Here is a 26187-nt window from a genome sequence, read left to right as displayed (position 1 = left end):
ACCCTCTGACCTTGTAAAACCTTTCTGAACCCTTTCAAGTTTCACAACATCCTTCCTAAAGGAGGGAGACCAGAACTGCGCACAATATTCCAAAAATGGCCTAACCAATGTCCTGAACAGCTGCAACATGACCTCCCAACTCCTATAATCAATATTCTGACCAATAAAGGAAAGCATACCAAATGCCTTCTTCACTATCCTATCTATCTGTTAATCCACTTTCAAGGAACTATGAACCTGCACTCCAAGGCCTCTTTCTTCAGCAACACTCCCCAGGAACTTACCATTAAGTGTATAAGTCCTGCCCTGATTTGCCTTTCCAAAATGCAGCACCTCACATTTATCTAAATTAAACTCCCCTCTACCCATTGGCCCATCTGATCAAGATCCTGTTGTAATCTGAGGTAGCCTTCTTCACTGCCCACTACACCTCCAATTTTGGTGTCATCTGGAAACTTACTAACTATGCCTCCTATGGTCACATCCAAGCCTGACCAGAAATAGGCATGGTTGGAGCCGCTAGTTGATCCTATCCAGGATGACAGTGAAGATTATTTAAGTTAACTTCTGAATGAATAACGTAGGTTTAGCCATCGGAAAGCATAGGCCATTCTGCCTGTGGAGCCTGACCTGCCATTCAGTGTGATCGTGGTTGCTTGATACATTTTCCTCACCCTCATCCCTCTAATCCTGTACACCATCAGTAATCAGAAATCTATCATCTTTACCTTAAAAGTCTCAAAGACTCAGCTTTCATAGCACTCTGTGGTAGCAAATTTCAAAGATTCACAACCTACTGAGTAAATTCACATTTGAATTCTCCACAGACAGAATGGCCTATTTTCTCCTCATCTTGAATCGAAATGGCATCCTCCTCATTTTTTCAATAGTGGTCCCTGGCTTTTGATTCCCAGTCAGGGGAAATATCTAACCTGTCAATCCCTTTAAGTATTTTGTAAGTTTTTATGAGATCATCTCTCATTCTTCACAACTTCTGAGAATACTTGCCCAGTTTGCCCAATTGCTCTCCATAGGACAGTCCCCCACCCCAGGAACAAGTCTGGTGAACCTTCACGCTGCTCCCTCTCTGAAATAATGTCCTTCCTGAGATAAAGAGACCAAAACTACACACTGTACTGTAGGTGCAGTTTATTTAAGCTCCTATAGACAGAGTGTGTGTTGGTTGCAAAAATAAGAATGCAAGTTATTATTTGAATGGCTGTAAATTGAGAGTAGGACTGGTCAATGAATCCTGGGTATCCTTGTACACCAATCACTGAAAGTAAGCATGGAGGGGCAGCAGATGGCAAAGAAGACAAACTGTATGCTGGCTTTCTTGGCAAGAGGATTTGAGTACAGGAACAAGGATGTCTTGCAGCACTTGTACAGGGCCTCGGTGAGCCCGCACTTGGAATATATAGTGTCAAGTTTTGGTCTCTTTATCTGAGGAAGAATGTTCTTGAATCAGAGGGGGTGCGGCAAAGGTTTACCAGACTGATTCCTGGGATGGCAGGGCTGTTGTATGAGGAGCAATTCGGTTGGTTAGTATTGTGTTCACTGGAGTTTAGAAGGACCAGAGTGATCTCATAGAAACCTATAAAGTTCTAACAGGACAAGACCGGATAAATGCAAGAAAGATGTTCCCAATGATGGGGGAGTCCAGAACCAGGCGTCATCATTTAAAAATAAGGTGTAAACATTTTAGGACTGAGATGAGAACTTTATTCCCTCCAGAGAGTGGTGAGCGTGTGGAATTCACTGCCACAGAAAGTGATTGAGTCAAAACCATTGCGTGTTTTCAAAGAGGAGGTAGATATAGCTCTTGTGGCTAAAGGGATCAAGGATATGGGGGGAGTGTAGGATTAGGGTATTGTGGATGATCAGCCATAGTCTTATGAATGGTGGAGCAGCCTTGAGGGGTTGAATGGTTTACTCTTACTCCTGTCTTCTCTGCTTCTATGAAGCAACACCACACTCCTCCTGTACTCAAATCCTTTTGCGATAAAATCTAACATTCCATTCGCCTTGCTAACAGCTTCCTGAATCTGCATGTTAGCCTTCAGTGACTTATTGAAAAGGACACCTAGGTTTATTTGTACCTCTACACATTCTAACCTCTTACAGTTAAAAAATACTGTGCACATCTGTTTCTCCTACTGAAGTGAATAATTTGACATATTTCCACATTATGTTTCATCTACCATGTTCTTGTCCATTCATTAAACCTATCCAAGTCCTCCTGAAGCTGCTTTATATCTTGATATAACACACATTCCCACGTCACTTTGTATCATCTGCAAATTTGGAAATATTACATCCCCAACTTCAAATCATTTATACATATGTTATAGTGAATAGCTAGAAGCCAAGTACTGATCCTTGGGATATCCTACAGTGTGGAAACAGGCCCTTCGGCCCAACAAGTCCACACCGACCTGCCACCCACCCATACCCCTACACTTACCCCTTCACCTAACACTACGGGCAATTGAGCATGGCCAATTCATCTGACCTGCACGTCTTTGGACTGTGGGAGGAAACCGGAGCACCCGGAGGAAACCCACGCAGACACGGGGAGAATTGAACCTGGGTCTCTGGCGCTGTGAGGCAGCAGTGCTAACCACCGTGCCGCCCTAACATAGCCATTTATTCTTACACTCTATTTTCTATCTGTTAGTCAATCATTTTTCCATGCCAGTACATTACCTCCTATCCAGTGTGCTGTAATCTTTCTAACTAGCCTCCTGTGCATGACTTAAAAGCCTTTTGAAAAGCTAAGCATACAAAATCCATTGCCATTTCTTTATCAGTTTCATTAGTAACATCTTCAAAAAAGTTCAATTTCCTGTTATGGACCAGACCAGACCCTCTCAAAATATATTGAGAAGAAAGCCCAGACTCTCTTTATTTTAAAGAGGGAAGTGCTGTGTTCCAGGTGAAATTCAATTGCTCAAATTATTCAGTGTTAAGCAAAACACAATTTATTCAAACACTATAATAACAATACAACAAAAGAAAGAAGAACTTGGATTAACTTAACTCTATTGGAAAACTTACTAACTAAATAATTGTTCCAATATGATCCTACTCCACTAGTTACCTGATGAAGGAGCAGCATTCCGAAAGCTAATACTTCTAAATTAACCTGTTGGACTATAACCTGGCATTGTGTGACTTTTTAACCTTGTTCCAGTATCGTAACATCTCATAAACACATCCTTGGCAAAAGGTAAATTCATAAAAACAGATTTTGTCTCTCATGCAATCCAACAGCCCAGGAAGACAACCTGCAGCTTTTGGCTGTGATCGAGAGAGAGAGAGAGAGAGAAAAATAGCTTCCACTTCTTCAAGACCCCAACAGCAACTGCTGGAAACTAAACCTAAAGTCCCTGGTTCCATGAGAGCTCGATCACACCCATTCAGGCTGCTTCTATTGTTCCAACTTTCAAAGAAGAAAACCCAATGCTTCACAATTTGTTTATCATTACTCATAGACTGCTCAGCACCTGTTCCCCAATCTCTGTCTAAACGAAACCAGGACACAAAACACATCTCTTAAAGCCACAGGATCATCACATTCCGCAAACACAAATCAAATCACTGTCAACCAGGTCTCTATCTATTATAGATCCTTCTATTATAGATTTGTATTATAGTTTTCCTGCAACTGATGGAAGGCTAACAGGTCATGTCTCAGTTATTATGTAGAGCCTCAGAGTGTTTGTGTACATTTGGGGTTAATACAGGCTCCAATTATCTGCAAGTTTAAATAGGAGAAAGTGAGGACTGCAGATGCTGGTGCTCAAAGTCCAGAGTATAGTACTGGAAAAGCATAGCAGGTCAGGCAGCATCCAAGGAGCAGGAAAATTGACGTTTCAGGCATAAGGTTCCTGATGAAGGGCTTACTCCTGAATCGTCGATTCTTCTGCTCCACGGATGCTGCCTGACCTGCTGTGCTTTTCTAGCACTACACTCTCGACTGCAAGGTTAAATAGCCCACCCACAGCCCCAAGATTATTTGCTTAGAACCTCTGAGGCAACGTGGCAGGAAGCAAAAGTTGTAATTGTTTCTAGCAGAATTCTTCAGAGTTCAGTATTGGAGCCCTCACTGCTAATAGAATAGATCAATGATTAAGTGTAGGGAGAGTGGAGATTCTTAGATGTTTGCAGGTGATGCACAAATTGTCTATTTCAGGGAGGAAGCTGGGAGAGGGAGAGAATCAGTGAGAAAAGGTTGAAGAGAGAAAGATGGTTAATAATCAGCTGTGGAATTTGACCGTTCAGCTTCATTGGAACTCCGCTAATGTCAACATTAAATCTCTCACTCAGAAAGTGGAAGACACACACTTCCAGCAACTGAGTATTTATTGATGTCGTAGCAATTGTGAAGCGATGACTTTCACAGTCACTGTATGAAACACTATAAATCCACCTTTTAACTTCGAAAAGGGATGACTGAGGGATGACCTGAAAGAATCGAAAAGTCATTCGTAACACAGCAGGAAACCATTTGGCCCATCAAGTCAATGCTGGCTCCCTGATGAACAATAGAATCCCATTCTCTCACCGCGAGCCCTGTAAGTTCTAAGTGTCCATTCAGATTCCTGTGACTATTCTGACTTCGACCACCTGCAAGACCTTGTTTGTTAACACTGCCTGCAGAAGCAGAAACTTTCCTCCCATTTGCCCTGCATCTTTTGCCACGACATTAAACCTGTATTCCTTCATCTTTGTACCATCAATTCAGGATGAACAGGTTCACCATTCTCTTGGTGAAGAAATTACTCATCTCAATCCTAGAAGGTATACTCCCCTTATCCTTTTAGGACTGAGAAGATGGGAAATTTCTTAGTTATAACCAGACTCTGTTCAAATATTGGGTCTTCTTTTATAAGTATTCTAAGAGGAGACAGGAGTCCAGAGGCCTCGGGGGGTCATGTGTTCAAATCCCACTATGACAACTCATGGAATTAGATTAATAATTCTAAAATTGAAAGCCAACCTCCATAATAATGACCATTATATGTTCACTGGTTGCTATGAAAACCGATCTGGTTCACTTGTGGCCATATTTGGAGTATTGTGTACAGTTCTGGTCACAGCATTATAAGAAGGATGTGGAAGCTTTGGAAAGGATTCAGAAGAGATTTACTAGGATGTTGCCTGATATAGAGACATGGCCTTACAAGGATGGAATGGTTGAGGGACTTGAGGTTGTTTTCATCAGAGAAGAAGACTTTGAGAGGTGACTTAATTGAGACATATAAGGTAATCAGAGGGTTAGGTTGGGTGGACAGTGAGATCCTTTTTCCTCAGATGGTGATGGCTAGCACAAAGGGGCAGAGCTTTAAATTGAGGGTTGATAGATACAGGACAGATGTCAGAGGTAGTTTCTTTACTCAGAGTAGTAGGGGTGCAGAACTCACTGCCTGCAACAGTTGTAGACTTGCCAACTTCGTGGCCATTTAAATGGTCATTGGAAAGGCATATGGAAGAGAATGGAAGTGTGTAAGTTTAATGGGCTTCAGGTTGTTGTACTGCCCTGTGAAACCATTGAGGGCCAAAGGGCCTGTGCTGTCATGTTCTATGTTGTACTAATAACCTTAAGGGAAGGAAATCTGCCATCCTTACCTGGTCTGGCCCATGTAGAATTCCAGACCCACTGCAATTTGGTTGACTCTCAGCTGCCAACTGAAACCTGCCCTCCCACTCAGTCGTATCAATCGCGACAAAGTCTCAACAAAGCACTGAAGCCAAGCAAACCCCACAAATCAAGGGAAACTTAGGAATGGGCATTAAACATCAGTTTTGCCATGTCCCATGAAAGACTCAATTTAAAAAAGAGCCAAGAATATGTTTTTCAATTTAACTCCATGTGTGAACGGGCACTGTTTCGGACAGATGATTGTGGAAATCTGGAACTTGCACCCTCGTTATTTTCCAGGCTGTGCACAACAAATATTTCTTAAGTTAACAATGAATGTATAACGAGACAATGAGAATCGGGGCAGATCAGCAAAGCTTCAAACAAATTGTAGAAGAAACTTGAGGGGTTAAGTGTTCTCCTCTTGTTTCCGTGTTTCCACTGAGGGTCTCTGAGATCTTATCCTTTTATCTGTTCAAGATACTCATTATTCAATGCCTTGACTAACATGGTTTAAAGGGAAGGAACTTTTATTTAGATAGTACCTTTCACAACTTCCAGTGACCTTTGAAATACTTAATGCAACAGTGGCTGCACATCAATATCAGGAAAGCTGGCAGCCAATTTGTGCACAGCAAGCTCCCATGAAGAGTGAGATAAATTCCTAATTGAGGAACAAGGGACGTGGTGCAGAAGACTACTGGTATGCTGGCCTTCATAGTGAAAGGATTCAGGTACAGGAGCAGGGATGTCTTGCTCTAACCATACAGGGCGTGGATGAGGCCACTCCTGGTATATTGTGTGCAGTTTTGGTCTTTGTATCTGAGGGAGGATGTTCTGGCCAGGGAGGGAGTGCAACAAAGGTCTCCAGATGGATTCCTGGGGTGGCAGCACTGACATACACAGAGGGACTGGATCGGTTAAGACAATATCCACTGGGGTTCAGAAGAATGAGAGGGATTTCATAGATATCCATAAATATTCCAGCAGGGCTCGACCGGATAGATGTTCCTGATGACCGGGGAGATCAGAGCCTGGGGTTGCATGAGGAGAAATGTCTTTACCAAGAGAGCCTGTGGAATTCTCTGGCATAGAAAGCAGTTGAGGCCAAAACATTAAATGTTTTCAGGGATTAGCTATAGTGGGCGGCACGGTGGCACAGTGGTTAGCACTGCTGCCTCACAGCGCCTGAGACCCGGGTTCAATTCCCGCCTCAGGCGACTGACTGTGTGGAGTTTGCACGTTCTCCCCGTGTCTGCGTGGGTTTCCTCCGGGTGCTCCGGTTTCCTCCCACAGTCCAAAGATGTGCAGGCCAGGTGAATTGGCCATGCTAAATTGCCCATAGTGTTAGGTAAGGGGTAAATGTAGATGTAGGGGTATGGGTGGGTTACGCTTCGGCGGGGCGGTGTGGACTTGTTGGGCCGAAGGGCCTGTTTCCACACTGTAAGTAATCTAATCTAATCTTATTAGGGTTAAATAGTGCCAGAAACTTTGATTTGATTCCACCCTCGGGTGACTGTCTGTATTGTGCATTCCCCCATGTATGCATGGCTTTCCTTCGGGTGCTCTGGTTTCCTCCCACAGTTCAAAGATGTGCACATCAGGTGGATTAACCATGGTAAAAATGCAGGGTTACAGGAAAAGAGTGGTCTTAGAAGTGAGGACGCCTTCTTTCGTATCATTTCAGAGAACATCTCTGGGACACCTGCACCCACCAACCTCACTGCCCCAAGGCTGAACACATCATCCCATTCAGGTACAGGAGCAGGGATGTCTTGCTCTAACCATACAGGGCGTGGATGAGGCCACTCCTGGTATATTGTGTGCAGTTTTGGTCTTTGTATCTGAGGGAGGATGTTCTGGCCAGGGAGGGAGTGCAACAAAGGTCTCCAGATGGATTCCTGGGGTGGCAGCACTGACATACACTCCATCAAGGACATGCAGGTCCTGGGCCTCCTCCACCGCCAAACCGTTACCACCCGATACCTGGAGGAAGAATGCCTCATATTCCACCTTGGGACCCTGCAACCACATGGGATAAATGTGGATTTCAACAGCTTCCTCATTTCCCCTCTCCTCACATTATCCCAGTCCCAAGCCTCCAACACAGCACTGCTCTCCTGATCTGTCTATCACCTTCTCCCTCACCTTCATCCACCTATCACTTTCTCAGCTAGCTTTCCCCAAACACCAACCCTTCCCATTTATCTGTCGGTCCTGACTCACAAGCCTCATTCCTGATGAAGGGCTTATGCCTGACATGCGATTTTTCTGCTCCTCGGATGCTGCCTGACCTGCTGTGCTTTCCCAGCAACACACTCTTAACTTTGAAGTGTCAGTGCAGACTTGATGTACCAAATGGCCTCTTTCCACACTGTAGGGATTCGATGCATTACGATCCCAAAGGGATCCAAGGGTATGGGGAGAAAGTGGGAACAGGGGACTGAATTGGATGATCAGCCACACTCATTTTAAATGATTGAACAGGCTCGAAGGGCCAAATGGCCTCCTCCTCCTGCTTTCTTTGTTCAGTTGAGGATAATTCTCCTGCTATCAAACAAAATAAATTTTTTGGAATCTTTCAGTCCAAGTGGGAAGACAGACTGTGCCTCGGTTTTCACTTGCAAGATAACATTTCCAGGAGGGCAGTAAGCTTTCACACTCGAGTTGGTGAAACGGAACATGAATCTATCTTCCTCTCTGACTCTGAGGCAGGAGTTTTGCCGTCTGCAGTGTGTGTGACTTGGTCACATGTGTCCAGTTTCATGACTTGTGTTTTTGCTGCAGGTGGTGCTGTCTCTGCAATATTCCACAGCAAAATGTTGGGGGTGACGAAGGTTCTCAACGCCTATCCCGTGGACTCCTTGAACCTGAGCTTCGGTATCCCATCAACCCTCCAGGGTCTCCGGCTGTTGCACCGAGAGCACGGCAGCCTGGCCTGGGCCGAGCTGTTCCAGCGGCCGGTGGAGCTGGCGAGAAAGGGCTTCCCTGTCGATCGCGTCCTGGCGGGAGCCGCAAAAGAGGCGGCGATACGGGGGACTGACCTGTGCCCGATCCTCTGTGACGGGGGGCGGCAGCTGAAAGGAGCAGGGGTCAACACCACCAACGGTAAGCTGGCCGACGTCCTTGAGAGGGTCAGCACAGAGATGGGAGAGGCCAACTTCCCAGAGTCCCTCGCTCAGCGGCTGGCCCGAGACTTACCGAGGAAGGGTCAGCAGGAATTTGTGCGGGCTGCCGTGGGGCAGCGGGCTGCCCTGGTCAACCCCCTGGTGAGCGGGCTTGGTCGTTTCTCACTCTTCGCAGCCCCCCCTCCTGCCTCGGGGGGTATCCTGGCATGGATCGTGAAGCAGGCTGGGCGACTCAACCTCTCGCTCTCGCGCCTTTCCGGCTCAGAAAACGCGTCCGCCGCTTACCGGGATATTCTGGATGCAGCCTGCCGGGTTTACCAGAGCCAATCCAGCTTCCCGTCACCCGCTCCCTGGAGCCGCCAGAAACAGAGAGAGAACAAACTCTCCAACAAGACATCTCCGGCCGGCAGTCAGGTTGTGGTTATTGACCACTCTGGTAACATGTTGGCGATGGTGGGCTCCCTGAATAGTGCCTTCGGGGCGGGGTTCCTGTCTCCTTCCACAGGAATTTTCCTTAGTGATTTCACCAGGAGAATGGATTCTGACATCCACCTTTGGGCCTGTCCGGCAGTGCTGACCACTGGGGGCGGGGATGATCTCGTGGCCGTGGTGAGCACGGGAGGATCCTCTGTCCCGTTTGCCATCGCTCAGATGGTGCTGAACAAAGTTTACTTTGAGAGGTCGACCAAGGAAGCCGTCTCTGGTCCCCACTTTTACCTGAATGTCGGAGAGGGAGGAACCTTGCGCAAGCTGGTGTCCGGACTACGGAGAGATTCTGAAATCTATACCCTCTTGTTGCGGGAGGAGCCCGAGCTGGAACTGGTCAATGAAACTGCAGCAGTCGTGACTGTCACAATGATGGGAATCCATCTGGGCCACATCAGTGCATTTGGACAACCGCAAGCACATCTATATGCTGATGGTTATTAACACTATGGTATTGCTGTTCTGTTCAGAATGAATAGACAATGTCTCCTTCCCTGTCCCCTCCAGCTGGCTTCTCCTAAATGATTTTGGGAGTTTTTAAGTTTCCCCCGTTCCACCTTAAATTCATTCCTCGATTGCTACCTCCTCTCGTCATTGAATTGTATGGTCACCCTCTACCTCCTCATTAGTGCTCTCCCCTCCAGTATTGAGGGGCACGTCTCATATTTGTCAGACATCATTTCTTTTGATTTAGACATTAAACCAAGACCTGTCTCCTCTCTCAGGTAGATTTAAAAGCATCAGAGCACTTTTTGATGCACTGCAAGGGAGTTGTCCCACTGTGTCTGGTCAGTATTTATTCCTTAATCAATACTGACAATAGATTATTTCTCCCTTGACTCATTGATCTCTGTGGGAGCTTGCTGTGCACAAAATAACTGCTGCAATTCCTACATTTCAACAGAGACTTTGCATCAGCAGCACTGCATTGGTTGTAAAGCACTTTGGATACATCGTGAGGCTAGGTCCAGGTGCTACAGAAATGTAAATCTGTCTTTTAATTTATGGATCATTCATTTTGAAAAAACTTCTTGCATAAAACCAGTTGCTAATCCCACGCTAGCAGAATTGCATGCAACAATCCCACATTAATTAAATATGTATTATTTTAATAAAACGAAACGTGTAAGTGCTGAAAATGTGAATTAACAACAGGGAATGCCACGACCAGACACTGCAGGACCATCACCCATTCTGACTGAGGGTATCCAACTTAAACAGTAACGTGCCTCTTCCTCTTTATGATGATTACTGACCTCTCATCTCTCAGTATTTCATGTATTTCCCTGGTGGTGGGTTGAAGAGATTTGATTGCACTGCATTAAGCTAGGAGTCGTGCCTTTCGATGATATATCCATCAAGCCTTGTTCTGCCTTGCCTGGAAGATCAGATTGCACTGGGGCCAAGCAGGGCTAGTAAATGCGTCCTTATTGGATTTTCCCTCGAGGATATGAACAGGGATTGAACTGCATTGATTGTGACTGCTTTCAAATCCCACCTCCTTTGGCAGATTGCATAAAGGGGATTGCATTAAAGTGTGAATGGAGATATCTCAGTCGAAGCTTTTTTTTCTACAAGCTCTTTGGCATTGCGCTAATGTTTCTTTTATACTAAAATTTTGTTTTAAATGTGAAGGTTCAGAATGCAATTGATTAGCATTGTGCATGTTGCACCTTTATTGAACAGGAGTACAGGTAGTCACTTTTCCCAGGACCCAGTTAATGTTGATGGGATATAATGTCCAAGATTAATCACCTCAGCGAGCTGTCAAAGCTCTTTGTCAGAGTAGTTATAACCACAGTTCAGTTTTAAATTTTAAAAAGATTGCACTTCACAAGCTGATGTGTGCTGTCTCCCTGGAACGGTATGTACATGCAGCTAGCTTTTTCATTCAAGGCATTATTGATGGCAGAGGAATCGAAGAAATACCTTGCATCAGCCTTCATGGTAGAAGGCACTAAATAATCAAGGGGCAGTAGTGTGGAGGAAATAAATAAAGTAACTATCGCTCAAGAAAAAGTGCGAGGGAAACTAATGGGATGAAAGGTCAATATGTCCCCTGGATCTGATCCGATGTATCTGAGAATATTAATGGAGACAGCTGCAGCGATTTTTAAAAACGGATACAGGAGCAGAATTTGACCATTCTGCCAATTGAGTTGCCTCCTCCATTCAATCATGAAGATTTTTCTCAATCCTATTTTCCTGCATTCTCTCTGTAGCCCTTGATCTCCTCACTCATCAAGAACCTATCTATCTCTGTTACAAATACATTAATGATTTGGCCTCCACAGATTTGTCACCCTCATCTGGAGAAATTCCTCATTGCCTCAGTTCTAGAGTCGACCCTTCACTCTGAGGCTGTGCCCTTCTAATACTGAAAACATCATCTCCATATCCGCTGTATCCAGGCCTCTCAGTATTCTGTAAGTTTCAATGAGATCCACTCCTCACATGACAAGCCCTTCATCCCTGGGATCATTCTTATAAACCTCCTGTGGATCCCTCCAACGCATTAGACATCCTTCCTTAGATACAGGGCCCAAAACTGCTCTCAATATTCCAAATGCAGTCTGACTAGAGCCTTATACAGCCTCAGCAGTGCATCTCTGCTCTTGTATTCTAGCCCTCTTGAAATGAAATCTAATATTGCATTTGCCTTTCTGCCAAATGAACCTGAATATTAACTGTAGGAGAATCCTGAATTAGGACTCCCAAGTCTCTTTGTGCTGCTGATTTTAGAAGCCTTTACCCATTTAGAAAATAGTCTATGCCCCTGTTCTTCCAACCAAAGTGCATAACCTCACACTTTCCCTGTATTCCATCAGCAGTGTTTTTGCCTACTCTCCTCCTTGCCTGTCCTCGTCCCTCTGCAGCCACCCCACTCCCTCAACATTACCTGCCCCGCCACCTATCTTTTATTATCTGTAAAGTTAGCAACAATTCTCTTTGTTCCTTCATCCAGACTGTTAATGTTTAACATGAGTAGTTGTCCCAATAGGGACCCCTGTGGAACTCCTCTAGTTGCCAGCTGTCATCCTGAAAAAGACCCCTTTATCCCAACTATCTGCCTTCTGCCAGTCAGTCAATCCTCTATCCATGCCAGTTCCTTGCCCCTAATATCATTGGCCCTTACGTAACAACCTTCTGTGTGGCACCTTGTCAAAGGCCTTCTAGAAACCCAATTAGATCATGTTCACTGGCCCTCCATTGTCTAACTTGCTCATTATCTCCTCAAAGAATTCCAACCTATTTGTCAGACATGATCTCTCCTTGAAGTCATGCTGTCTCTGTCCTGTTTTACAATGCACTTCCAAATATACTGTAATCTTATCCTTAATAATGAACTCTAAAATCTTACCAATGACTGAGGTCAGGCTAACTAACGTTTAGTTTTCTATCTTCTGCGTCCCTCCTTTCTTAAATAGGGATGTTCCATTAGCCATTGCTAGACATCTGGGATCCTCCCTGACTTTAGTGATTCCTGACAAAATCACCACCAATGCCTGTACAGCCTCCTTCAGAACTCTGGGGTGTAGTCTATCTAGTCTAGGTTGATCTATCCACCTACAGACTTTTTAGCTTCCCCAGCACCTGACTCTCTTGAAGTTCTAGTATGTTGATAGTGTGAAAACTGATGCGAAATGCCTTTTCGGTTCCTCTGCCATTTCTTTGTTCCCCGTTACTACTTCTCCAGCCCATTTTCAGCAGTGCAGTGTCTACTCTTGCCTCCCTCTTACCTTCTAAAAATAATCCATGCAATCGTGGAACATAATGAATGCATTGGTAGTAATCTCCTGCAAGCCTTTAGATTCTGGAAAAGTCCAGATTTGAAAGGTTCGAAAATCTGCAAGATTTGAAAACAACCAATTTATCACATTGTCCAAAAAGAGAGATACAAGAAAGGTAACTATAGGCTTAACATCTATCATTGGGAAAATGTTAGAGTTTATTTTGAAGAATGTAACAGCAGACCATTTAGCAATGCATGATATAAGTAACCAGAACCTGTGGCTTCATGAAGGCCAACTTATGTCTGCACATTTATTACATTTTTGAAGAGGTAACAAACAGGATAGGTAAAAACAATGACTGCAGATGCTGGAAACCAGATTCTGGATTAGTGGTGCTGGAAAAGCACAGCAGTTCAGGCAGCAACCGAGGAGCACTAAAAAAGGGAGTGGTAGATGTGAGATATTTGGATTTACTGTATATTTTCATCCCTAGCTGCCCTTGAGAAGGTGACAATGAGCTGCCTTCTTGAACTGCTGCAGTCCATACACTGTAGGTACGCTAGAAGGCAAGAGCATAGCATTGCAAGAAGCGATGTTTTGCCTGGTAACCACTTTTGATGGATGTGAGCAGATTTGGATAAATTGGTCTTGTGACTTTCCTCTACAAGTTCCCTGTGCGTACTATGTAGGGCTTGTGTTCCTGTGCACTATGCTGCAAGAAGTTTTTAGTTTAAACAAAACTGTATACAATTAACTAGGAAACATTGCACTGCAACACTGAGTTTCTGCTCATGTGCATTCGTTGTTTCATTTAGTTTGCACCCTGTCAGCATAATCCTTAGCCTATCACTTTCTTTACATGTCTGCTTTGTGGTGCTTTGAGGTAATTTGGAAGTTCATGTGTACCACATCAACAGCCTTGCCCTCATCAGCTCTCACTATTGTATTATGAATTATAAGCAAACCCTCAACATGTATTAAGAAGATAGCCTTGTCCCTAATCTTATCATATTTTAAAGGCAAATACCAGGTGATGCAATTTGATTGGTCAAACTACGCAAAAATACGCTGTAGTTGAAACAAAATACGCTGTAGTTAAAATACAATAAGAGAAAGAAGAAATTGGAATAACAACTTAACAGTAACTGTTCTGTTGCCCATTTGCTTCCCTTGACAGTAGTTATTGGCTGGGCACAAAGAGGACAAGAGTCAAGTCTATAACAACTAACCACTACCTTTATTACTTTGGTTAAAGCAGACTTACAATTCACATCATTTCAAGTCATAGAGGTGTACAGCATGAAAATACATCCCTCAGTCCAACTCATCCATGCTGACCAGATATCCTAAATTAATCGAGTCCAATTTGTCAGCATTTGGCCCAAATCTTTCTCAAACCCTTCCCGTTTATATACCCATCCAAAGGCCTCTCCCTGTAGCTCGAACCTTCTAACCTGGCAACATCCTTGTCAATCTTTTCTGAGCCCTTTCAAGTTTCGCAACATCCTTCTCATAGCAGGGAGACCAGAATTGCACACAGTGTTCCAATAGTGGGCTCACCAATGTCCCACCAATTTGTTTAGAAAAGGTTTAAGAACAAGCATGCAATTTATCACTAAGCTTGATGTTCCCAGAACAGTCAGCAAAACAAAAGCTAAATGAGTCATAGAGATGTACAGCACTGATACAGACCCTTCGATCCAACTCGTCCATGCTGACCAGATATCCCAACCCTGTTCTCGTCCCACCTGTCAGCACCCGACCCATATCCCTCCAAACCCTTCCCATTCATATACCCATCCAGATACCTTTTAAATGTTACAGTTGTAGTACCCTCCACCGCTTCCTTTGGCAGCTCATTCCATACAAGTACCACCCTCTGTGTGAAATAAATGCCCCTTAGGTCTCTTTTATATCTTTCCCCTCTCACCCTAAACCTATGCCCTCTAGTTCTGGACTCTTCCACCCCAGGGAAAATACCTTGTCTATTTATCCTATTCATGCCCCTCATGATTTTATAAACCTCTATGAGGTCACTCCTCAGCCTCTGATGCTCCAGAGGAAACAGCACCACCCTGTTCAGCCTCTCCATGTAGCTCAAGTCCTCCAACCCTGGCAACATCCTTGTAAATCTTTTCTGAACCCTTTCAAGTCTCACAACATCTTTCCGATAAGGAGGCGGCCAGAGTTGCACGCAATATTCCAACAGTGGCCTAACCAATGGCCTGTACCACGGCCTCAAGGCCGTTGCATCATGGCCTTGCAAATCCTGTACTCAATATTCTGACCAATAAAGGAAAGCATACCAAATGCCTTCTACGCTATCCTACCTACCTGTGACTCCACTTTCAAGGGGCTATGTACCTGCACTCCAAGGTAATTGAACTTTTTAAGCTGGCCTGGGAGTCTCTTCCAGGTCTCCTCCACACCTAAGTATGGATTGCACCTTGCAAAGATTGTTCTGCGGAATGTTTAACTGATGGTGCACTGAAATCCTTCATTTTTATCCTTTTTCTTATCTTTCTGAACTGTGGTGTCTTGTGCTTGTCTGTTCCTCAGCTCATCCGAGAGCAGTGTCTTTTCACTGTAGGCTCACTCCAATGACATCTTGTAGGATTACTTCATTATTCTTTCTCCAAATAAGGACTTGCACCTAGGGCATCCTCAGAGCTGATCTGGTTCAATCCTGCCCAAGCTACTTGCTGGGGTTCAGGTAACTCCTGATGAAGGGCTTTTGCCCGAAACGTCGATTTCGCTGCTCGTTGGATGCTGCCTGAACTGCTGTGCTCTTCCAGCACCACTAATCCAGTATTCAGGTAACTTCAGTTAACAAGCTTGCTGTTTTTATGTGTGAGCAGCCCCTGGCCAACTGTTCCAATATAGTAATATCCCATAAACACATCCTTAGCAAAGTTGAATCTAGTGAAATAGATTGTCTCACGGACAGTTGTCCAGTCCAGGAGGAAAACATCAGAGAGGGAGTAGTAGGAAGAGACATACTGCAGCTTGTAATTCCAGCTTCAAAACCCCAGCAACTACTACTAAAAACTTAAAGTTATAAATCCTGGTTCCTGGAGAGCTTGAGCCCACCCACTCAGGCTGCTTCTATTGTTCCAACTTTTAAAAAATAAAACCCAAGACCTCACAAGCTGTTTTTTGGATTCAAATACACAGCTCGTTACCTCTTTCTTAAAACCTCTCCTCAGCAAAAAAAACACCAGGACAAAATATATCTCTTAAAGTCATATTATTGTCACATAGAACATAGAACAATACAGCACAGAACAGGCCCTCAATGTTATGCCGACCTGTGAACTAATTTAAGCCCATCCCCCTACACTATCCCATCATCATCCATGAGCTTATCCAAGGACTGTTTAAATCTCCCTAATGTGGCTGAGTTAACTACGTTGGCAGGTAGGGCATTCCACGCCCTTACCACTCTCTGAGTAAAGAACCTGCTTCTGACATTCCTCTTAAATCTATAACCTCTCAATTTGTAGCTATACCCCCTCCTACAAACTGACGTCATCATCCTTGGGAAAAGACTTTCACTACCCTATCTAATCCTCTGATCATCTTGTATGTCTCTATCAAATCCCTCTAGGCCTACTTCCTTCCAATGACACCAGACCAAAGTCTCTCAGCCTTTCCTCATAAGACCTTCCCTTCAGACTAGGCAACATCCTGGTAAATCTCCTCTGCACCTTTTCCAATACTTCCACATCTTTCCTGTATCGGGCCGACCAGAACTGCACACAATATTTCAAGTGAGGTTGCACTAGCATTTTGCATCGCTGCAGCATGACATTACGGCTCTAGAACTCAAACCCTCTACCAATAAAACCTAACACACCACATGCCTTCATAACAGCACTATCAACCTGGGTGGCAACTTTCAGGGATCTATGTTGTGCAAATGTGCCCTTGTTCAAGAAGAGCAGTAGAGATGACCCAGGTAATTATAGACCAGTGGACTCCCAAGATCCCGCTGCACATCCACACTACCAAGAATCTTTCCACTGACCCAGTATTCTGCCTTCCTGTTATTCTTCCCAAAGTGAATCACCTCACATTTAGCTGCATTGAACTCCATTTGCCACCTCTCAGCCCAATTCTGCAGTTTATCCAAGTCCCCCTGCAACCTGCAACATTCTTCCATACTGTCCACTACTCTACCGACTTTAGTGTCATCTGCAAACTTACTAGCCCCTCACCTATGCCTGTGTCTAAGTCATTTATAGAAATGACAAACAGCAGTGGTCCCAACCATGTGGCACACCACTAGTAACTGGACTCCAGGCTGAATATTTTCCATCGACCGCCACTCGTTGCCGCCTTTCAGAAAGCTAATTTCTAATCCAAACTGCTAAATCACCCTCAATCACATGCCTCTGCATTTTCTCCAACAGCCTAACGTGCAATCTTATCAAAGGCTTTACTGAAGTCCATGTACACCACGTCAACTTCCATACTCTCATTCACATGCTTGGTCACCTTCTCAAAAAACTCAATGAGGTTTGTGAGACATGAACTGCACTTGATGAAACCATATTGACTATCTGTAATCAAACTGTTGCTTGCTAGATGAATATAAGTCCTGTATCTTATAATCCTTTCCAAAACTTTTCCTACAATAGACATTAGGCTCACTGGTCTATAATTACCTGGGTCATCTCTACTGCCCTTCTTGAACAAGCGCACAATATTTGCAATTTTCCAGTCCTCTGGTACTAAACCTGTGGAAAATGACAACTCAAAGGTCAAAGCCAAAGGCTCCAAAACCTCTTCCCTAGATTCCCAGAGAATCCTCGGATAAATCCCATCCAGCCCAGGGGACTTGTCTACTTTCACTTGTTCTAGAATTGATAACACCTGCTCCTTACTAACCTCGATCCTTTCTAGTCAAGTGTCTTGTATCTCATTCTTCTCCTCTGCAATATTCTCCTTTTCCTGAGCGAAAACCAATGAGAAATAATCATTTAGCACCTTTCCGATCTCCACAGGGTCCACACACAACTTCCCACTTCTGTCTTTGACTGGCACTATTCCTACCCTAGTCATCCTTTTATTCCTCACATACCTGTTGAAAGTTTTAAGATTCTCCTTTATTTGCTAAAAACTGTACGTGTCCCCTCTCTTTGCTCTTCTTAACTCTCTTTTTAAATCCTTCCGAACTAATCTGTAACTCTCCATTACCTCATGTGAGCCATCTTGTCTCATTATCATATAAGCCTCCTCCTTCTGCTTAACAAGAGATACAATTTCTGTAGTAAACCACGGTTCCCTTACCTATCACTTCCTCCCTGCCTGACAGGGACATACCTATCAAGGACATGCAGTATCTGATCCTTAAACTAGCTCCACATTTCCATTGTCCCCAAACCTGTATTTTACTGCCCCATTCTATGCATCTTAAGTCTTGCCTAATTGTATTGTAATTGCCCTTCCTCCATTGATGACTCTTGTGCTGTGGAATGTACCTATCCTTTTCCATTGCTAAACTAAATGTAACTGAATTATGGTCCCTTTCTCCAAAGTGCTCACTTACAACTAAATCAAACACCTGGCCAGGTTCATTACCAAGTATGAGGTCCAGTGTGGCCTCCCCTCTCGTCAGCCATTCGACATACTGTGTCAGGAAACCCTCCTGCACACATTGGACAAAAACTGATCCATCCGATGTACTAGAGTTATAATATTTCCAGTCAATGATCGGGAAGTTAAAGTCCCTCATAATGATCACCCTGCTCCTTTCAGTCCTACCCAGAATTGTTTTGCCAATCCTCTCCTCCACATCCCAGGAACTCTGCGGAGGCCTATAAAAAAAACTCCCAGCAGTGTGACCTCTCCCGTTCCTGTTCCTGTTTTGCACGACTGCCTGTGCAAAACAAAAACCTCCAAATTAGTTACAGGGTGTACCTGATCGATTCCATGTTGCCACATCTGAAACATGGAAAAAGTAAGGACTGGAGATCAGAGTTGAAAAGTGTGGTGCTGGAAAAGCACAGCAGGTCAGATAGCATCCAAGGAGCAGGAGAGTTGATGTTTCGAGCTCTCTGCCTTGGGACCCTCCAACCACACAAGATCGTGAATTTCACCAGTTTCCCCTCCCCTCCCCCCCCCCCACCTTATTTCAGATCCAACCTTCCAACTCAGCACTACCCTCTTTGAACTGTCCTACCTGTCCATCTTCCTTCACTCCTTTCTGCTCCACCCTCCTCTCTGACCTATCATCTTCACCCTCACCTTCATCTACTGATCTCATTCCCAGCTACGTTCCCCCTAGCCTCACTCTCTTCAGTTTATCTCTCAGCCCCCCTTGGGCCACCCCCTCATTCCTGATGAAGGGCTTATGCTTGAAACATTGCCTCTCCTGCTGCTTGGACGCTGCCTGACTGGCTGTGCTTTTCCACATCATATCTGAAGCAACTAACATTTTGCTGTCCAACTATCAATGGTATCCCAACTGATTGTTTTTCAAAATTTCTCCATTAATGAATTTAAGGGACTGGTCTGTAATTACTGGCCTACTTTAACAACCTTTTCTGGATCAAGGCTGTAATATTTGTAATTCTCCAGGATCACCCTCAGAATCCAGGCATAGGATCCAGCACTGAGCTGCATGAAGTTCCTCAGTTACAAAAATATTTGTCGACCATTATCTTTTCTTTCCTGCTACTGAAGCAATTTTTGGATACAAATTGCCTTTTGGATCCCATGGGTTGTTACTTTTCTGACCTCTTCTGTATTGGAACCTTATCAAAAGCTTTTCATCAAGTCAATTCTATCGACTGTACTAGACTCATCGACTCTCTTTGATATATCACAATATTTCATGAAGTTAATTTAGACGTAATCTTCCCTCAATAACGTTTCAATACAGAAGCAGTCGAGCTGAAGTCTTAGCCCAGTGGTTCCCAAACGTTTTTCCATTTTGAACCTTGAAAGCTGCTATGACTTTCTGAATGAGAACAATGACAAGGAAGGAGGAGGTGGGTGGGAGCCTGTAAAGTGGGGGACTGTTTGTTAGAGTGGTGTCATGAGTCAAATGGGGCAGCACATTGGAAATGAAGCCAGAATTTGTGGAGCCATCTAAAAACTAAATATTTTAAAATAATTCTATTAAAGACGCCTTAATTTCCTTAATGTTGATAGAACACACAGGCAAGGTTTCTTTCCTTAACAGGATTCACTATCTATTCCTAGTAATTCGTCTCTCGCTACAGGTAAACAGTAATAAACCATTAGTGTACAACTCCACCAGTTAAAACTCTAAACCCCTTATCGACTTTCCCTTACATGTACACAGATATAGATAGGGAAAGAAATTGGCAGAGGGAAAACTGGAAAAAACATTCTATAGTCTCTTTTCACAAGATCTATTGAATTGATTCTTGCTGATCAGAAGATTTTTTTCTTGGCTTTTTATGAATGTTCCCCTGATTTGCTAAAGGCACAGGGTGGGTGGTTCACTTAGAAAAGGCTCTGACCTGTCAACTAAAAGTCACAGTAGCTGCTGAAGAAAAGAGAAATTGGTTTTCTTCAGGTTTAAATTGGGTTTTGATGATAGAGAACAGAGACAATTCCTGAGCTTTTGGGAGATCTGATCATGCCTCTCCACACCTTGTTCCCAGTCCCAAGCTGTTCAGTTACCTGAGAACCAATTCTCAGGTACACAACATGGAAACAGATCCCTTTATCCAATCAGTCCATGCCAACTATCTTTCCAAACTAGTCCCACCTGCCTGCGCTTAGCCCATATCTTTCCAAACCCTTCCTATTCATGAACTTAACCAAATGTCGTAACTGTATCTACAACGACCACTATCTCTGAACCACTCTCAGGTTTAAAAAGATTACCCCTCATGTCCTTTTTAAATCTTTCTCTTGTCACCTTAAAAATATGCCCTCTGGCTTTGAACTCTCCAACCCAAGGGAAAAGACCATTGTCATTCACCTAATGTATTTGCTGGAGTTTAGAAGAATGAGGTGGAATCTCATAGAAACCGTAAAGTTTGAACAGGACTAGACAGTGTAGGTGCAGGAAGGATGTTCCTGAAGACCGTGGAGTCCAGAACTAGGGGTCACAGTCTTAAGGGTACAGGGCACGCCATTTAGGACTGAGATGAGGAGAAATTTCTTCACCTAAAGAGTGGTGAGCCTGTGGAATTTACTACCACAGAAAGTATTTGAGGCCAGAACACTAAATGTCTTCAAGTAGGAGTTAGATATAGCTCTTGGGGCTAAAGAGATCAAAGAGTTTGGGGAAAAAGAGGGTACTCGGGACAGAGTTGGAAGATTAGCCCTGATCTTATAGAATGGTGGAGCAGGCTCGAGGGGCCGAATGGCCTACTTCAGCTCATATTTTCTGTTTTTATGTTTCTGTAGATAGGCCTCACCCAACGTCTGTGATTTGGTCCACATTGGTTGTTCACGCCTCTATAAGATTCAACCCAAAGGATTTTAAAAAGTTTATGGATTTTTAATTTCGCACTTTTAAATTCTCCACTCTTTAATATTGTAATTTTTATTGCTGTAGAGGTTGATTAGCCGTAATTAACAATTATCATGTAACATGGCATTTAGATTGGAGTGGAGTAGATGTAAACTGCATATAAATAACACTGAGCTCTGTTAGCCTCATCTTTATTTTGATGGAAAATTATAGGACGTTATATTAAGTATGCAACATTTACAAAACCTGATGTTGAAACGACGTTAAATATTTAAAGCTTCTGCCTATTATCTGCTGAGCTTTCGCTCAGAACTGAAAGATGGCAGAGTAGGAACATCAACTCTCACTTACTCACTTTGATGAATTATAAATTAATAAACAGAAACACTTCCTTACAGCATAAAACTCTGAAACTACACATGAAATCCATCAGTGTGTGTCAAAATAGATGGGTGGACATTTTATAACTTCAGTGATGCAGATAGATTGAAGAAGTTGAGACTGTGCTCCTTAGGGAGAAGAAAGCTAAGGGGAGATCTGATAGAGGTTTTCAAAATCAAAATAAAGCAAGTGTGATGTGAAAAATAACTTCTTCCCTCAGCGAGTAGTTAGAGTCTGGAGTACACTGCCAGGAAATGTGGTGGAGGCAGGTTCAGCTGAGGCCTTCAAGAAGGACATTGGATGGTTATTTGGATAGAAAAGGTGGGCGGGAATAGGTGGAAAAAAGCAGGAGTTTGACACTAGATGATAGAATGGTGCAGGCAAGTTTTGTGATTTCAAACTTACATTTTCTCAGTTCCTTTTAGTTTGGTTCAACTATTGTTAAATTTTTTGTGTTCTAATTTTTTATTGCCCTTGAGAGGAAAATAGATCAGTCCATGACGGGGTAGGGTGTCATATTTTCATTCATTCACGGGATGTGGGTGTCACTGCCTGGGCCAACATTTAATTGTCAACAGGGGCAGTTAAGTCAACCCCATTGCTGTGGGTGGGGAGTCTCACGTAGGCCAGTCCAGATACGAATGGCAGTTTCATAGAACATAGAATGGTACAGCACAGTACAGGCCCTTTGGCCCTCGATGTTGTGCTGAGTATTTATCTTAGCCTAAGGTCAACCTAACCTACACACCCTTTAATTTATTACCATCCATGTGCTTGTCCAGTGGTCGCTTAAATGTCCCTAATGTCTCTGACTCTACTATCACTGCCGGGAGTGCATTCCACGGACCCAGCACTCTCAGTGTAAAGAATCTACCTCAGACATCTCCCCGAGACCTTCCTCTAATCACCTTAAAATTGTGACCCCTAGTGACAGCCACTTAAGCCCTGGGGAAAAGTCTCTGGCTATCTACTCTATCAATGCCTCTCATTACCTTGTGTACCTCTATCAAGTCATCTCTATTCCTTCTCTCCAGTGTGAAAAGCCCTAACTCACTCAACCTCTCTTCATAAGACAAGCCCTCCAATGCAGGTAGCATCTTGGCAAATCTCCTCTGTAACATCTCAAAAGCATCTACATCCTTCTAGTAATGAGGCAACTGGAACTGGACACAATATTCCAAGTGTGCTGTAACCAGGATTTTATAGAAGTGCAGCTAAACCTTGCGGTTCTTAAACTCAATACCCCTGTTAATGAAAACCAAAACACCATATCCCTATCAATTTAGGTGGCAAGTTTGAGGGATCTATGTATGTGGACCCCAAGATCCTGCTGTTCCTCCACACTGCCAAGAAACCTGTCTTTAATTCAGCATTTGGATTGACCTTCCAAAATGCATCACTTTGGATTTTTCCAGGTTGAACTCCATCTGCCACTTCTCAGCCCAGCTCTGCATCCTGTCAGTATCTTGCTGTAGTCTCCAACAACCCTCTACACTCTCTACAACACCACCGACCTTTGTGTCATTGGCAAACTTACTAACCCATCCTTCTACTTCTTCATCAAGTCATTTATGAACACTACAAAGATCAGAGGCCCAAGAACAGATCCCTGGAGGACGCCACTAGTCACTGATCTCCAGGTGGAATACTTTCCATCCACCATTACTATCTTCTTTCGGCTAACCAATTCTGTATCCCGGCAGCCAAATTTCCCTGTGTCCCTAACTTTCTGAATGAGCCTATCATGGGGAACCTTATCAAATGCCTTACTGAAATCCATAAACACCACATCCACTGCTCGAACTTCTTCAACTTGTCTCGTCACATCCTCAAAGAGCTCAATAAGTGACCTCACAAAATCTATAATCAAACTTTTTCCAAATAGTCATAAATCCTATCTCTCAGAACCATTTCCTTTACCTTGCTTATCACAGACATAAGACTGACTGGTCTGTAATTCCCATGGATTTCCCTATTCCCTAATGAGGAACAACATTCGTCTCCCTCCAATCATCCGGTACTACTCCCATAGAGAGGATCCAACGATCATCGCCAGAGGCGCAGCAATCTCATTCCATGCTTCCTGTACTAATCTTGGATATATCTGGTCTGGTCCTGGGCACTTATTTATTTTGATGCTTCCCAGAATTTCCAGCACATCCACTTTCTTAATATCAATCTGTTCAAGCTTGGTCAACGGTGTTCTCACTCCCAACAAGGTCCCTATCTCGAGTGAATACTGAAGCAAAAAACCCATTTAGGGCCTCCCCTACCTCTTCAGACTCCAGGCACAAGTTCCCTCCACTATCCCTGATCGACCCTACCCTCTCTCTGATCATTCTCTTATTCCTCACATACGTGTAGAACGCTTTTGTGTTTTCCCTAATCCTTCCCGCCAAGGCTTTTTCATGCCCCCTCTTAGCTGTCCTCAGTCCGTTTTTGAGTTCTTTCCTAGCTACCCTATAATCCTCTAAAACTGTGCCAGATCCTTGCTTCCTCAACCTTACGTAAGCTTCCTTTTTCCTCCTGATGAGCAGCTCCTCGTCTCTTGTCATCCAAGGCTCCTTCACCTTTACCATTCCTTGCCTGTCGCAGTGGGACAATGTTGTCCAACACTCGCAACAAGTGCTCCTTAAACAGCCTCCACATTTCTGTTGTGCATTTCCTGTAGAACAGTTGTTCCCAATTTATACCCAAAGCTCCTGTCTAATAGCAGTATAATTTCCCCTCCCCCAATTAAATACCTTCCCATACTGTCTGTTCCTATCCTTCTCCATGGCTATGGTAAAGGTGAGGCAGTTGTGGTCACTGTCACCAAAATGCTCTCGCACCAAGAGATCTGACACCTGGCCTGGCTCATTGCCGAGCACCAAATCCACTATGGCCTCCCCCCAGTCAGCCTATCTACAAGTTGAATGAAAAATCCTTCCTGGACACACCAGACAAAATTAGCTCCATCCAGACCATCTGCATTAAGGAGGTTCCAATCAATATTGGGGAAGTTGAAGTCACCCATAACAACAACTGTTCCATCGGCACCTTTCCCAAGATCAGCTGTCAATACGCTCTTCTCTGCTGCTATTGGGGGCTCTATAGAAAGCATCTCGGAGAAAGTGAGGGCTGCAGATGCTGGAGATCAGAGCTGAAAAATATGTTGCTGGAAAAGCGCAGCAGGTCAGGCAGCATCCAAGGAGCAGGAGAATCGACATTTCGGGCATGAGCCCTTCTTCAGGAATGAGGAGAGTGTGCCAAGCAGGCTAAGATAAAAGGTAGGGAGGGGGCACTTGGGGGAATAGGTGGAAGGAGGCTAAGGTGAGGGTGATAAGGTGAGGGTGATAGGCCGGAGTGGGGGTGGGGGCGGAGAGGTCAGGAAGAAGATTGCATGTTAGGAAAGTGGTGCTGAGTTCGAGGGTTGGGACTGAGACAAGGTGAGGGGAGGGGAAATGAGGAAACTGGAGAAATCTGAGTGATTTCTCACAGGTCCTTGGACTCCTCCATCGCCAGACCATAGCAACACGACAGGTCCTTGGACACCTCCATCGCCAGACCATAGCAACACGTTCATCATTTCCACCACCTCCAAACGGACCCCACCACCAGGGATATATTTCCCTCCCCTCCCCTATCAGCGTTCCGAAAAGACGACTCCCTCCGTGACTCCCTCGTCAGGTCCACATCCCCAACCAACCCAACCTCTACTCCCGGCACCTTCCCCTGCAACCGCAAGAAATGCAAAACTTGCTCCCACACTTCCCCCCTTACTTCCCTCCAAGGCCCCAAGGGATCCTTCCGTATACGCCACAAATTCACCTGCACCTCCACACACATCGTTTACTGCATCCGTTGCACCCGATATGGCCTCCTCTATATTGGGGAGACAAGCCGCCTACTTGTGGAACGTTTCAGAGAACACCTCTAGGACACCTCGACCAACCAGCCCAACCAACCCCACTTCAACTCCCCTTCCCACTCCACTAAGGACATGCAGGTCCTTGGACTCCTCCATCGCCAGACCATAGCAACATGACTCACTCTGAACAATTTCTCTTTCCAATCCTCCCACTTCCTCCAAACCAAAGGAGTAGCCATGGGCACCCGCATGGGCCCCAGCTATGCCTGTCTCTTCGTAGGATATGTGGAACAGCCCATCTTCCACAGCTACACTGGCACCACGCCCCACCTTTTCCTCGATGACTGTATCGGCGCTGCCTCGTGCTCCCACGAGGAGGTTGAGCAGTTCATCCACTTTACCAACACCTTCCACCCCGACCTCAAATTTACCTGGGCCGTCTCAGACTCCTCCCTCCCCTTCATAGACCTCTCCATTTCTATCTTGGGCGACCGAATCAAGGCGGA

The 26187-nt window shown here is 44.4% G+C and overlaps 1 protein-coding gene across 1 annotated transcript in view; it reads left to right on the top strand.

Annotated features, from left to right (window-relative positions):
* Positions 1–10806, top strand: part of ggt6 (gamma-glutamyltransferase 6) — a 71215-nt gene extending 60409 nt beyond the window's left edge. The window contains exon 4 of the mRNA XM_072591719.1: positions 8432–10806. Coding sequence (XP_072447820.1) covers positions 8432–9702 — 1271 coding nt within the window. The 3' untranslated portion in view covers positions 9703–10806. The remainder of the gene's footprint in view (positions 1–8431) is intronic.
* The last annotated feature ends 15381 nt before the right edge of the window (positions 10807–26187 follow it).

Source organism: Chiloscyllium punctatum, chromosome 2 (assembly GCF_047496795.1).
Source record: "Chiloscyllium punctatum isolate Juve2018m chromosome 2, sChiPun1.3, whole genome shotgun sequence".
Taxonomy (NCBI): Eukaryota; Metazoa; Chordata; class Chondrichthyes; order Orectolobiformes; family Hemiscylliidae; genus Chiloscyllium; species Chiloscyllium punctatum.
This window is presented reverse-complemented; position numbering and strand designations above follow the sequence as displayed.